This window comes from Hyperolius riggenbachi, chromosome 8 (assembly GCF_040937935.1).
Source record: "Hyperolius riggenbachi isolate aHypRig1 chromosome 8, aHypRig1.pri, whole genome shotgun sequence".
In the NCBI taxonomy this organism is placed as follows: Eukaryota; Metazoa; Chordata; class Amphibia; order Anura; family Hyperoliidae; genus Hyperolius; species Hyperolius riggenbachi.
Genome location: NC_090653.1, coordinates 37,278,537 through 37,292,754, shown reverse-complemented (window position 1 = coordinate 37,292,754; position 14,218 = coordinate 37,278,537). Strand labels below are relative to the sequence as shown.

The 14,218-nt window shown below is 44.9% G+C and overlaps 1 protein-coding gene across 4 annotated transcripts in view; it reads right to left on the bottom strand.

Annotated features, from left to right (window-relative positions):
* The window catches only part of LOC137528727 (class I histocompatibility antigen, F10 alpha chain-like), a 72,863-nt gene that overhangs the window by 7,720 nt on the left and 50,925 nt on the right, over positions 1–14,218 (bottom strand). For all 4 annotated transcript variants that reach the window (XM_068250243.1, XM_068250241.1, XM_068250244.1 and 1 more), the window contains one exon: positions 9,679–9,708. In XM_068250243.1, the coding sequence (XP_068106344.1) occupies positions 9,679–9,708 (30 nt within the window). The remainder of the gene's footprint in view (positions 1–9,678; positions 9,709–14,218) is intronic.

Genomic DNA, 14,218 nt, shown 5'->3' with positions numbered 1-14,218 from the left:
TTGGCTAACCTGCACTGTAGTACTTATACACTGGCTAAACTGTACTGCGGCACCTATACTGGCTAACCTGTACTGCAGCACCTATACTGGCTAACCTGCACTGCGGCACCTATACACTGGCTAACCTGCACTGCGGCACCTATACACTGGCTAACCTGCACTGCGGCACCTATACACTGGCTAACCTGTACTGCGGCACCTATACACTGGCTAACCTGTACTGCGGCACCTATACACTGGATAACCTGTACTGCGGCACCTATATACTGGCTAACTTGTACTGTAGCACTTATACACTGGTTAAACTGTACTGTGGCACCTATACTGGCTAACCTGCACTGCAGCACCTATACACTGGCTAACCTGTACTGTGGCACTTATACACTAGCTAACCTGTACTGTGGCACATATACACTGGATAACCTGTACTGCGGCACCTATATACTGGCTAACCTGTACTGTGGCACTTATACACTAGCTAACCTGTACTGTGGCACATATACACTGGATAACCTGTACTGCGGCACCTATATACTGGCTAACCTGTACTGTGGCACTTATACACTAGCTAACCTGTACTGTGGCACATATACACTGGATAACCTGTACTGCGGCACCTATATACTGGCTAACCTGTACTGTGGCACTTATACACTAGCTAACCTGTACTGTGGCACATATACACTGGATAACCTGTACTGCGGCACCTATATACTGGCTAACCTGTACTGTGGCACTTATACACTAGCTAACCTGTACTGTGGCACATATACACTGGATAACCTGTACTGCGGCACCTATACACTGGATGACCTGTACTGCGCACCTATATACTGGCTAACCTGTACTGTAGCACTTATACACTGCCTAAACTGTACTGCGGCACCTATACTGGCTAACCTGCACTGCGGCACCTATACACTGGGCTAATCTGCACTACGGCACCTATACACTGGCTAACCTGTACTGTGGCACCTATACACTGGATAACCTGTACTGCGGCACCTATATACTGGCTAACCTGTACTGTAGCACTTATACACTGGCTAAACTGTACTGCGGCACCTATACTGGCTAACCTGTACTGCAGCACCTATACTGGCTAACCTGCACTGCGGCACCTATACACTGGCTAACCTGCACTGCGGCACCTATACACTGGCTAACCTGTACTGCGGCACCTATAGCTGGCTTACCTATACTGGGGCACCTATAGCCAGCTAACCTTTACTGGGGCACCTGTAGCTGGTTAAACTATACTGGAGGCACCTATATGGGCTACCTATACTGGGGGAACTCATACTCACCATCAGTGTGCTGATCCATCGTTGTGTCTTAAAAATCGTGAATCAAAAATCACAATTTCTGACAGAAATCATGCAATTCAATCTTTTCCTAAAATCGATCCGGCCTATGCCACGGTCAACCCACCAGAGCACTGGTAGGAGAAGTCTATTGGGAAACTTTCAAAGAGAGCAGCACACTCAAAAAATGAACTAAATAGTAACTTTACTTGGTTCAAAAAAGTTTTACAATCAGGGCCAGTTCTAGACTTTTCGCTGCCTGAGGCAAACTTGTGAGGATGCCCTCCCCAATTTGGAATGATCGCACAGCACCTAACAGTTTACTCTGCTTCATTTAATATTCACAAATTACATGCTGCAGCTCAACACAATAGCACACTGACTGGTTGTGAGTCTGTGACAAATAAACTGCTCACCCTCAGCCACTCCATTCCTCCTCCTCCTGGTCAGGACAGCAGTGCCACCTCCTCCCTTCTGCTGTGCAAGTCAAATTAGAAATTGCTGCTCTCCTGCCTCCCCCCTCCCCACTCACTGTCAGACTCCTCACACAGCACAACAAGCTGCTTTTCCCCAATGACGATCTCTCCCCCCTCAATTTCCTCTCAATTCTCCTACTCTCATTGCATTCTGTAAGTGTAACCACAGTACAAAAATCCTGCCCCTGTAATCCTGCCCCTGTAATCTCTGCCCCTGATGCAAATGTTTCACCTTGCTTTCTGAGAGATCTTTACAAGTATACCCTGTAGCCCTGTTTGCAAGTATATCAGTGACAGTCCTGGAGGTAAACTGGCAAATGAATAGTTACCACAAATAATAACTCAGTCCATCAATTGTACCAAACCTCATTGGGCATAGTTTTAAGAGGTTGCTAATGAGTGCAAAAAATCATGCAATCCAATCCATGTGTCTTTTTACATAACAGACCCAGGCCACAAACTGTTTTGAGCAAAAAGATGCCAGTTCTCAAGCCAACAATGTGCACTAATTCGGATAGCCTTCAAGAACTTCTATGCCCACAATTTCTAAGCATAAGGGCTTGCTCCCACTAGATGTGGGTGGCCCAAGCAGCTATTGAGTGTTTTGGAAAATGGGTGTATTTGTATGTGATACAAGCGCGCATTGTGCAGGATGACGCTATGCTCATCAGCGGACAAACACATGCGCATGCTTTTTCCAGGCACTAAAATGCACACAAAGAAAAAAAAAATGCATGTAGGTGGAAACAGCCCAATGATTATCAATATGCTGTCAATTCTCCCTTGCATGATGGAGTTTGACACCCCTGCTTTGAGGTCTGGAATTGGCTGCATGTGTTATTTTGTGTGCCTCTGAGGAAGCAGTTGGTTACACAAAACACGTCAGGCCATTATTTTATACATCTGTGTGTAAATCTTTATGCAATTCCTCGATCTGTATTGGACTTGAAGACATTTGTACAAGAATAAATGTGATGCTTATCAGACTAGTCAATTCATGTTGGCTCCATTTGCGTGTTTCTTTTTTTTTAAACATTAATTTTTATTGCCAAAAGTGTAAACAGTTGTTAAACAATAGTAAGATGCATATGCAGGAGAACAGAGGCGCCAAAAGGATAAAAGGAAGCTAAATGAGCTTAAAAACCAAATTCTTGGTAAATAGAGGAGGAAGTGGTGGACTTACCTCCTCCAAGTAGACACACAACGACTGTAGTAAAGACAAGTCAATATATTTTATTTATGAACTCCAAATATGCAACGCGTTTCGCAGGTTTGATCTCGCTTCATCAGGCAATAACAACGGAGCAATAGCATATGTGGTCAGTAGAAGAGCCAGGCACCTCTGACAAACCTGCAAAACGCGTTGCATATTTGGAGTTCATAAATAAAATATATTGACTTGTCTTTACTACAGTCGTGTGTCTACTTGGAGGAGGTAAGTCCACCACTACCTCCTCTATTTACCAAGAATTTGGTTTTTTAAGCTCATTTAGCTTCCTTTTATCCTCTTGGTGCCTCTGTTCTCCTGCATAATATTGAGTCCACCCTGGGTTGAGGGTTGAACCCCCCTTTTTCTCATCTACAGAGAGCGACTTCTTATTCCTGGGTGGGGTCAGGAAAATCTCCCCACCTGCCTTTACAGTGGTTGCCTAATGGTAACCCTGGTTTGTGAGTATTAATATTTACTCTATCTAGTAACCATTTACCAGTACATATTACCCTATTGGGGCTCTTGGTGTTCCTTGTTTTTAATAGTAAGATGCAGTTGGCATTGGAATTAACATATAAATTCACTCAACAGTGAATAATTCAATCTGCTGTTGAGAATAAACAAAGATAACGAAATAACACCAAATATTAAGTCAGCAACATTAAGTCTAACACCTTTTAAGAATGGAATAGTAAACAGTGAAGGGCATACAAGGAAAAGCTAGGAAATAATAACATACCATGATTAATAATGTGGAACAAGGATAAAAAGTGTAGGTATGTGTAGTGGTTAAACAAACGCTCATACTACTTAGTGATCATCCAAGTGTCGTAGAGTTCTTATCATATTAATGTTGACTGTGGCTAGAGCAAGAGTATGTGTGAAAGAGGGAGGAATGGGAGCACATCAGTTACTGGTGACGTGTGGCACATGATACCTGCAGGGCCGGATTTAGGCCAAGGCCACCTAGGCCATGGCCTAGGGCACCACACCACACGAGGGCTAAACTGGTGAAGCATTTGCAAGTTTGCAAATGCTGCAATGCAGGGAGATCAGGCAAGCGCCTGACCACGGTACTCTCTGTGCACATTTGTATTGTGGCCAGCGGCTATGGACTTGGGCAGCATTGGAGACGGAAAGGAAGAGGAAGCTTCTGCACTGGAGACGAGCGGAGAAATGAGTGACACTGATGGCTGCAAGGTGTGAAGGCGAGCTGGCTACCAATACTGAAAGGGGGGTGGGAAAAGGAGGGATTAAGGGAGTCATCTGGCTACCTATACTAGAGGAAAGGGGGAGGGGTCATCTGGCTAACTATACTGGGGAGGGGTCATCTGGCTAACTATACTGGAGGGGGGTCATCTGGCTACCTATACTGGAGGAAAGGGGGAGGGGTCATCTGGCTACCTATACTGGAGGGGGTCATCTGGCTACCTTTACTGGAGGGAACGCGTCAGCTCACTACTTATACTGAAGGGGGGCGGTTGGGGACAGTGGCCTTGGGCAGTAAAGAGTACAAATCCGCCCTGGATATCTGGGATATTTCTAAGCGATGTGGTGTAGGGATTATATCCAGTCCCACATGGAGCACAGCAAGCTGAGGCGTTAACATAAAGGAGACCCATATGAGAGTTATAATACGGGTGGCGATTTCTTTCCAAAGAGCCCTAATAGGTTTGCAATATCAAAAAGTGTGGGATAGTGTACCTAGAAATCCACAATTTCTCCAACAGTCCGGAGACTGATCTCCCTTATACTTAGGTAAGCGCAAGGGAGTGGTGTATCAGTGTAGTAACATTTTTGGGAATGTTTCCCAGTGAGAAATACATCTGGAATATTTAGATAAGTAGGAGGAGCTCGTTGAATCTGTTCAAGAGATAATTCAACAAAGACTTCTTGTGACCAATAGTGAATATATTTCTTATGTTGGTAATCAGAAGACCTAAGGATTTCCGTGTAACACAGAGAGATACCTTTTTTAAGAGGGATAGGGGCTCTGACAAAATGAAATAAAGCTGTTGGAATGCTGGGAAGGGAAATTTGGATAAAGGCCAATACATGTTTCCACTGAGTATAAGTTAGAAAACCAAAGGCGGGAATGTGAAATTCCCCTTGAAGCTGGGCAAAGGGTTTACATTTCCCTTGACTAAGAAGGGCACTAAAGTCTGAGATATCTAGAGACTTCCAATGTTTCAAATTCAGAGTCTCTACAAGAAAAGGGGCCACTGAAAGTAGGATTTTTGGACTAAGATTGTCACCAAGGGGTTTCTGTTTCAAAATAAAGTGCCAGGAGTTAACCGTAACGTTAAAGTGGATCCGAGATAAACTTTTTCTCATTGCATAATTGTTTTCTTTTCATATACTGTAGTTTATAGGGCGTTTCTCAAGCCAAATCCTTTTTTTTTGTTTTGTTTTAATACTCTAATTCCCTATAAACTAAACAAGCCTTGCCGACAGCTTCAGAGTGCCTTGGCACTCTCAGATTCATGTACCAAGGGCTTATGGGAGCTCAGTCTGGAGGAGGGGTTACTAGCCAGAGATTTCAGAGACAGAGGGAAGGAGGGGAGTTAAGTTTTCACAGGTTGAGGGCTGGAGATGCAGAGCAGCTTGCCTGTGTTTAATGTGACAAACAGAACATGGCTGCCCTCATTGTATCACGGGAATAAATAATCATAATCTGTTGAAGCTGTTTGCAGTTAGATTTGCTGTGTAAACTATCTAAACTTTAGATAAGATATATTGACAAGTTACTTGTTATAGTTAGTTTTTCATCTCGGAGCCGCTTTAATGGTAGGTTAAGAGAATTTCTTGCCAGAGCCTTGTATCTGTTTTTCCAGTATGAAGTCACTTAAAGGGAAGGTCCAAGCAAAATAAAAAAATGAGTTTCACTTACCTGGGGCTTCTACCAGCCCTATGCAGCCATCCTGTGCCCTCGTAGTCACTCACTGCTGCTCCAGTCCCCCGCTGGCAGCTTGCCGACCTCAGAGATTGTCGGGCCGCATTGCGTACATTTTTACGCATTCCCGCTAGTGCAGGAACATTAACCCATATATTTTTACACGTTAGTGGTGCAACGCGTAAAAATTTACGCGTTGCACCACTAAACGCTTAAAATGTATGGGTTACTGTTCCTGCACTAGCGGGAATGCATAAAAATGTACGCAATGCGGCCCGACAACCTCCGAGGTCGGCAAGCTGCCAGCGGGGGACTGGAGCAGCAGTGAGTGACTACGAGGGCACAGGATGGCTGCATAGGGCTGGTAGAAGCCCCAGGTAAGTGAAACTCATTTTTTTTATTTTGCTTGGACCTTCCCTTTAAGTCTCCTTTAACAATAGATTGTTCAATTAATACCCACAGTGGAACCTCAGGCGATTTTTGCCACCAAAACTTTGAAACCTCTAGGTTACATGCATGGTAAAGGGATAAAATGCAAGGTACTCCTATACCACCATTTTTTTTAGGAATTATTAGGGTTTTAAAGGCTGTCCGGTGTCTTTTGCCCTGACATATATATTGTGCGATTCATTTATTTATTTAAAGAAGTTATGTTTAACTGGAATATTTACTGTTCTGGGGATATAAGTGATTTGGGCAAGATTCGCATTTTAAATGCGGCTAGCCTCCCAGCCCATGATAAAAGGTGAGAGGAAAGTTCTTTTAATTCTGACTTAACTTTATGTAAGAGGTATACAATTTGTCTTATAAAGGTTTGAAGAATTTTTGGTTAGCTTGATCCCTAAAGAGGAAATTGAATCAGAGACCCACGGGAAGCAATAATGATCTTTAATAGATTGTGGGATATGTTGGGGAATATGAGTACCTAATAAAACAATTTTAATTCTTCTTAATTTTATAATAAGAGCCATTGAAGAAATTATTTAAGGTTTCTAGTAGTGGAGGGAGGGATGATAAAGGATCAGTGATTGCTAGAATAGTGTCATCTGCAAAAAGGCCAATTTTATGCAGGTAGTCATTAATGGGAATTCCCTTAATTTTACAGTTGGATCGGATGGCTACTACTAGTGTTTCCATGATAAGGGTGAAAATGAGGGGGGATAGGGGACACCCTTGGCGAGTGCCGTTAGTTATTGTAAAATCCTTAGAGATAAACCCTGCAGAGACTACTGGGTACTTTTGCTGTGGAGCATGAGTACAATGCCATTATTGCCATTATTCCAAACCGTTTTAGAATAGCGGAGAGGAACACCCAGTGGACCCTATCTAATGCCTTCTCTGCATCTAGGGATAGAAACAGAGAAGGCAATTCCAGCAGCTCTGCGTAAGGAAAAATGTTAATGACTCTCCTCGTCCCATCACTGGCTTCTCTGCCTTTAGTAAAGCCGACTTGGTTGGGCACAATTACTGTGGGAAGAATTGGAAGTAGTCTGGAAGCAATGATCTTCGCATACAATTACGTATCGCCATTGAGGAGTGAGATTGGGCGATAGTTAGCAGGATTACTTTCGTCTTTTCCTTGTTTCGGTATAATAAAGATACTTGCTTCCAAACATTATTTGGGAGGGGAGTCCCTAGTCATAAGCTTGTTAAACAGGGAACACAAATGTGGGGCAAGAAGGGTTAGTGTTTATGTGTTTCTATACTGTTACATAGTTGTTTTGGTTGAAAAAAGACATACGTCCATCGAGTTCAACCAGTATAAAGTACAACACCAGCCTGCTCCCTCACATATCCCTGTTGATCCAGAGGAAGGCGAAAAAACCCTTACTGTTCACATGACATCCTCATAAAGTATATATTAGTTTCTATGAAGCGGCTACAATTACTTGTTTATGGATAGTATGATGGTGGTTCCACTTCCTCACCTTAGTGCTTGCAGCTGAAAATTGTATATTGATGAGTGTCCTAGGTCCATGTGACTTACTTCTGTCTGCTCTGAGACTTACTTTAAGGCTAATTGCACACATGGGGTTGATTCCCTAAACTATGACAAATGACTATGACAAATATCACACCTCATCAAAGACATCACACCTTATCAAAGATATCACACCTTATCAAAGTGAACACGCCTTATCAGAGTAGCATAGCAAGCGCTACAAACTTATGCCTGCTAATTGGCAATGGCACTCGTCCTGCCCTAAACCCCTGCAGGTTCGTAGCACTCACTTTGCCACTCTGATAAGGCGTGTTAACTTTGATAAGGTGTGATATTTGTCATATCACGTTTTAGTGAACCCCTTGGTGTGGTGCAATTGTCCTGCAGCATGAGAGCCTGTCGTAGAACAATCACAATGCACTATTTTGTATTTTAGAGTGCGCCGACGGGACAATTTTCTTAGCTCCGCCCCGCTCAGTGACATGCTCACTTGGTATTATACGAATGGCGCATGCAGTGCCATTGACTCCAATGCAATTGTGCACCCAGCGGTATTGCTGGGCAATGCACTGCAGAGTCAGCATCATTCAAAGCACTTCTGTCTCATTGCATGTGGGCACTATGACCAGTCTCACAGAGACTAATGGCCACTGAGACAATACTCTCCCCTGCCACTAATGGCCACTAAGTGGCACAGGAGAGTACTGTGACAAGATAGTGTGCAATAGGTTGAGGTGCGTAATGGGGTGCACACATTTGTTACATGCACGTTCCAAGCATTTCTGTTCAACACACACGTGTATGGGTTATGTGTGGGCACAGATATGCATACATGATTATATTATATTATTGACACACTGTCAATAAGCCTAAGGAGAACCACTCACCAGTTGCTTTAGCATTGCAGCAAGTAAAGCTACATACACACGGGGGACAAGTGTCCCCCGTTGCATGGAGACAAGAGACCAGGGAGTGACAGCTCCCAGGTGGCGACAGCTGTACACACGTCTCGCCAGAAAGGCAGAGACGCGGCAGAAGCTGTCTGTGAAGGGAGCATCCCCCGGCCGGATGCTCCATTCACTTTCCTTTGTCTCTTGTCGCTAGTCTGCATAGACACGCAGTACGCGTGATGGACTAGCGACAGTTGCGGTGACAGCTGTTGCCGGCGATTGGCCACGTCAATCGCCTGGCGACAGCTTTGACTGGCGACAGTTCGTGGCGCGCACCTCATACACACGGGGGACCTGTCGCCGTAACGTGCGCGTGCTACGTGTCTGTGGCGACAGTTGTGCCCCGTGTGTATGAGCCTTAACTCTATGCGAGTGTGTACTGTCCTGTGTCTGCCCTGGTACTGTGTGTTGCTGAACCTTGCCCTCTCTGAGAACCCGATCTGTTGCTGACCTCTGCTCCATCCAGCTACCTGCTCTGTTGCTGAACCTTGCCCGTCTGAGAACCCATTCTGCTGCTGACCACTGCTTTGTTGATGACCTGCTCTATTGGTGAACATTACTTCTACAAGAATCAAGCTTGGATCTGCTTAACTTACCAAGTACTGACCCAGTACTGTTCTGCTGGAGGTGTGTCCTCCTTCTGCCTGCATGCCAACCTGGAAGCAGCTCTGCAGTCAGTTGTTCACTCCATCAGCCACTGGAGTGATCCTCAACTTGACTACAGTTGAAGCGCTCCTGCCCCTCGCCTATCTGTCTTAGCATTAGGGGTTCTGGGTGGTGGTTTGAGAGAGAAGCTCTTCCTACTGGTCTCAAAAGACTCTGATATGTGACTTTGCCTCACCTGAAGGATATTATACACACACTGTACTGATAAACAGGAACAAGACATAATGGGATACTTACTGCTAGTGGTGCTGTAGCCACTCTTTGTTTCTGCAATAGATAACAGTAATAAAATAAGAAGCAAATAACACTAAACATGAGCTCCTTATAACCTGATGAACAATGATAGAACAATATGGGAGGTATTGGCTGTGATAGTATGTAAGCAGCGGCTCTTGTTCACCTCTTTCCATAGATGGTCACCATCTGCCATATAGCAGTGTGAGCGGCTGCCACAGTCAGGGGGTTTAGAGCAGGGCTGTGGAGCCGGTTCAAAAATCATCCGACTCCTCAGTTTATGAAACCACCGACTCAGACTCCGACTCCGGGTACCCAAAATGACTCCGACTCCTCGACTCTGATTCCTTAGTCTAATACTTACCAGGGCTGTGGATTTTGTACAAAAATCAACCGACTGACTCCTGACTCTTCAGTTTATAAAATCACTGACTCCGACTCCAACTCCGGGTACCAAAAATTGCTCCGACCCCAACTCCTCGACTCCGACTCCAACTCCACAGCCCTGGTTTAGAGGAATCAGTAAGGGAATATTCCATATATCATCACAGATAGGCTGACATCCAAATTTGGGGTGTAAAGTGGGGGGATGGTTGGCCTATCTGTGGGTGACATGCCATGGGGGTCCCTGTATGCAGAGCATACTTCAGCATGCATAGCTACCAGTCCTCTCTCCGACTTGCATCCTCTAGTGTCCTTTCTGAACTGGCCACTAGAGCTCTAGACTCACAGTCATGTGACCACAGTGATCCTGGAGCTCTAGTGGTCAGTTCAGAAGGGACACTAGAAAATGCAAGCTGGAGTGAGGACAAGTAGCTTCACATGCTAATGCACGTTTCAATACGCACTCTGAATCTGCCGAAACACTCCAGTGCGCACATAGTGAGGATAGGAGGGGTTGCTGGAACACATGGTGATAATAGTAGGGGGTGCTGGGACACATGGTGAGGCTAGGAGTGGCACTAGGCCACATGGTGAGGATAGGAGGGGTGCTGGGCCACATGGAGAGGCTAGGAGGGGGTGCTGGGCCACATGGTGAGGCTAGGAAGTGGTACTAGGCTATATGGTGAGGCTAGGAGGGGGTGCTGGGACACATGGTGAGGCTAGGAGGGGGTGCTGGGCCGCATGGTGAGGTTAGGAGGGGGTGCTGGGCCACATGGTGAGGCTAGGAGGGGGTGCTGGGCCGCATGGTGAGGCAAGGAGGGGGTGCTGGGCCGTATGGTGAGGCAAGGAGGGGGTGCTGGGCCATATGGTGAGGCAAGGAGGGGGTGCTGGGCCGCATGGTGAGGCTAGGAGTGGGTGCTGGGCCATATGGTGAGGCTAGGAAGGGGTGCTGGGCCATATGGTGAGGCTAGGAGTGGGTGCTGGGCCATATGGTGAGGCTAAGAGTGGGTGCTGGGCCATATGGTGAGGCTAGGAGTGGGTGCTGGGCCATATGGTGAGGCTAGGAGTGGGTGCTGGGCCATATGGTGAGGCTAGGAAGGGGTGCTGGGCCGCATGGTGAGGCAAGGAGGGGGTGCTGGGCCACATGGTGAGGCTAGGAAGGGGTGCTGGGCCACATGGTGAGGCTAGGAGGGGGTGCTGGGCCACATGATGAGGTTAGGAGGGGGTACTGGGCCACATGGTGAGACAAGAAGGGGGTGCTGGGTAGAGATGGCCCGAACCTCCGATTTTAGGTTCGCGAACCCACCGCAAAAGTTCGGTTCGCGCAAATTTTCGTGAACCGCAATAGACTTCAATGGAGAGGCGAACTTAGAAATTTAGAAAGCGTTATGGTGGCAAGAAAAATGATGGAAAAGATGTTTCAACCAGTCTAAAACCTGAACAGAGACATGGTTGAGTGGGATACACGTCAAAAGTCTCAATAAAAATCCTAGATTTTTCCTGCTCTCAGAAGCTATTTACTGACAGGAAAGTGTTTTATGGCTGTAGTTACGTATCAGTGAGGGTTATGCTAAAGTCCGACACAGACAGAAACTGTCACTTGCATACCTGATGTTTAACCTTTTCAGGCAGAGAAAGAAAAAAAAGGCACACAGCCTAGTTATTTGTATGCTTTGCACTATACATAGGAAGACAAAGAGAAAGCACCCGCAGCACCAGACCACTCAAAAGTATTTCCAAAAAATACATAAACTTTATTGGTAAATAGGAAACAAATTAAAAAAATAATTTAAAAATCACCAAAAGGTGACAGCAGCGGTGTACATATAAATAAATAATTCAATAATACAGGGATTTACAATACCTCACAAAACCTCATATAATGCCATATGGTTATTAACCACTTCACAACTGAGGGGTTTTACCCCTTGACCACCAGAGCAATTTTCACCTTTCAGCGCTCCTTCCATTCAGTCGTCTATAACTTTATCATTACTTATCACAATGAAATGAGCTATATCTTATTTTTTTTTGCCACCAATTAGGCTTTCTTTAGGTGGGACATTATGCCAAGAATTATTTTATTCTAAATGTGTTTTAATGGGAAAATAGGAAAAAATGTGGGAAAAAATTATTTTTCAGTTTTTGGCCTTTATAGTTTTTAAATAATGCATGCTACTGTAATTAAAACCCATGAAATTTATTTGCCCTTTTGTCCCGGTTATAAAACCGTTTAAATTATGTCCCTATCACAATGTTTGGCGCCAATATTTTAATTGGAAATAAAGGTGCATTTTTTTCAGTTTTGCGTCCATCCCTAATTACAAGCCCATAGTTTATAAAGTAACAGTGTTATACCCTCTTGACATAAATATTTAAAAAGTTCAGTCCCTAAGGTAACTATTTATGTATTTTTTTTTAATTGTAATTTTTTTTTTTTAAATTACAAAAAAAAAAAAATTGGGGAGTGTGGGAGGTAAGGAGTTAATTTTTTGTGTAAAACTCATTTATTTGTATGTGAAAAATGCTTTAGGGTGTAGTTTTACTATTTGGCCACAAGATGGCAACAGTAACTTTTTGCTTAAAGAGACTCTGTAACACATTTTTCAGCCTTAGTACTTCTATCCTATAAGTTCCTATGCCTGTTCTAATCTGCTCTGGCTTACTGCAGCCTTTCCTAATTGCACTGTCTCTGTAATAAATCAATGTATCTTTCCCCTGTCGTGTCTGTCGGGCTAAGGCTTGATTGTGTGGAATGTGCAGGGCTGCTTGTGATTGGTAGAAGCGATACACACCCTCTGCAGGCCCCCTGCACACTCTGAATGACTCACACACTCTGCTTAGCTGAGCCTATTACAAGCTGGTTAGTTTGTTTGTAAACACTGCCTAAAACTGTTAATTACAAGCCAGGATTGCAGCAGAGAGTGGCAGAAACAGCACAGAGGGGCACAGGAAAAAATAAGGAATAGAATGGTATGCTCAGGACTCACATGGCAGTGGCTGGAGGACCGTGTGTAGCAGACTTTACTGAGATTATCCAAGGCTGGAGGATAGAAGGGATTTGGCAGATCTGGTCTAGGATTGATAAGTTATAAGGTAGCAAATGTCTCACCCCTCAGTTGCTGGGTCATATTTTCATCACCTGAAATGATCATTTATGATTTATTCCGGTGACAGTCTAGCCTGAGCACAGATGCCCACTGATGCTGGAGGCTATGCAGAGCTGTGAAATCCTCAGTTGACTGATAATGCAGTTCTGTCTGGAGCTGCAGAATCCTCCATATAAGGCTTTCTCAACCAGGGTTCCTTGAGGACTCTGCAGGGGTTCCTTGGCATTTTCCCCCCTCGTGGGAGAAGTATAATAGAGCACATTATAATGGGGGTATTGCAAAAATTGCAAAAAAAAAGCCCTAAATTGGGGGTTCAGAATAATAATGAACATATTAGGTAAAAGCTCTAGAAAAAGGAGACAGAACAATGAAGGGCACTGTAATAGGGGGTAGTGAAATAAACAACCACGCCCACTTTTAAAGACCAAGCCTCCTGCAAAATAAATGCAGGGGGTTCCTCGAGAAAACCTATTTGCAGGGTTCCTCCAGGGTAAAAAGGTTGAGAGAGGCTGCCCCATATCCTCATTAGAGATAGCCCGAACGGTTCGCATGCAAACTTATTTGCGCGAACATCGCGGGTTCGCGATCGAACGTGAACTTTATGCGAGTTCGACCCGCCCCCTATACTACATCATTGGGCTAAACTGTGACCCCCTACATCACAGTCAGCAGACACATGGTAGCCAATCAGGCTACACTCCCTCCTGGAGCCCCCCCCCCTTTATAAAAGGCAACTGCGTCGGCCATGTTCTCTGACTCTGTACTGCTAGTTAATGAGAGAAGGGAGAGAGTTGCTGCAGAGATTAGGGGAAGCTTAGTTAGGCTGTTAGGCTTGTTAGCTTGCTCCGTGCTTATACTTATTGCTAAAAAGCACCCAAAACAGCTCTTTTGAGAGCTAATGTTCTTGTAATCTGTTTTTTTTTTTGTGTGTTGCCCACTCACACTTGCATATACAGCCCTGTCAGTCAGTCGCAGCTGGCCCTTGCTAATTGCTATACTGTGCCAGGCCCAGCACATTCAGTGCCTACCTTTTCACTGCACCTGTGTGC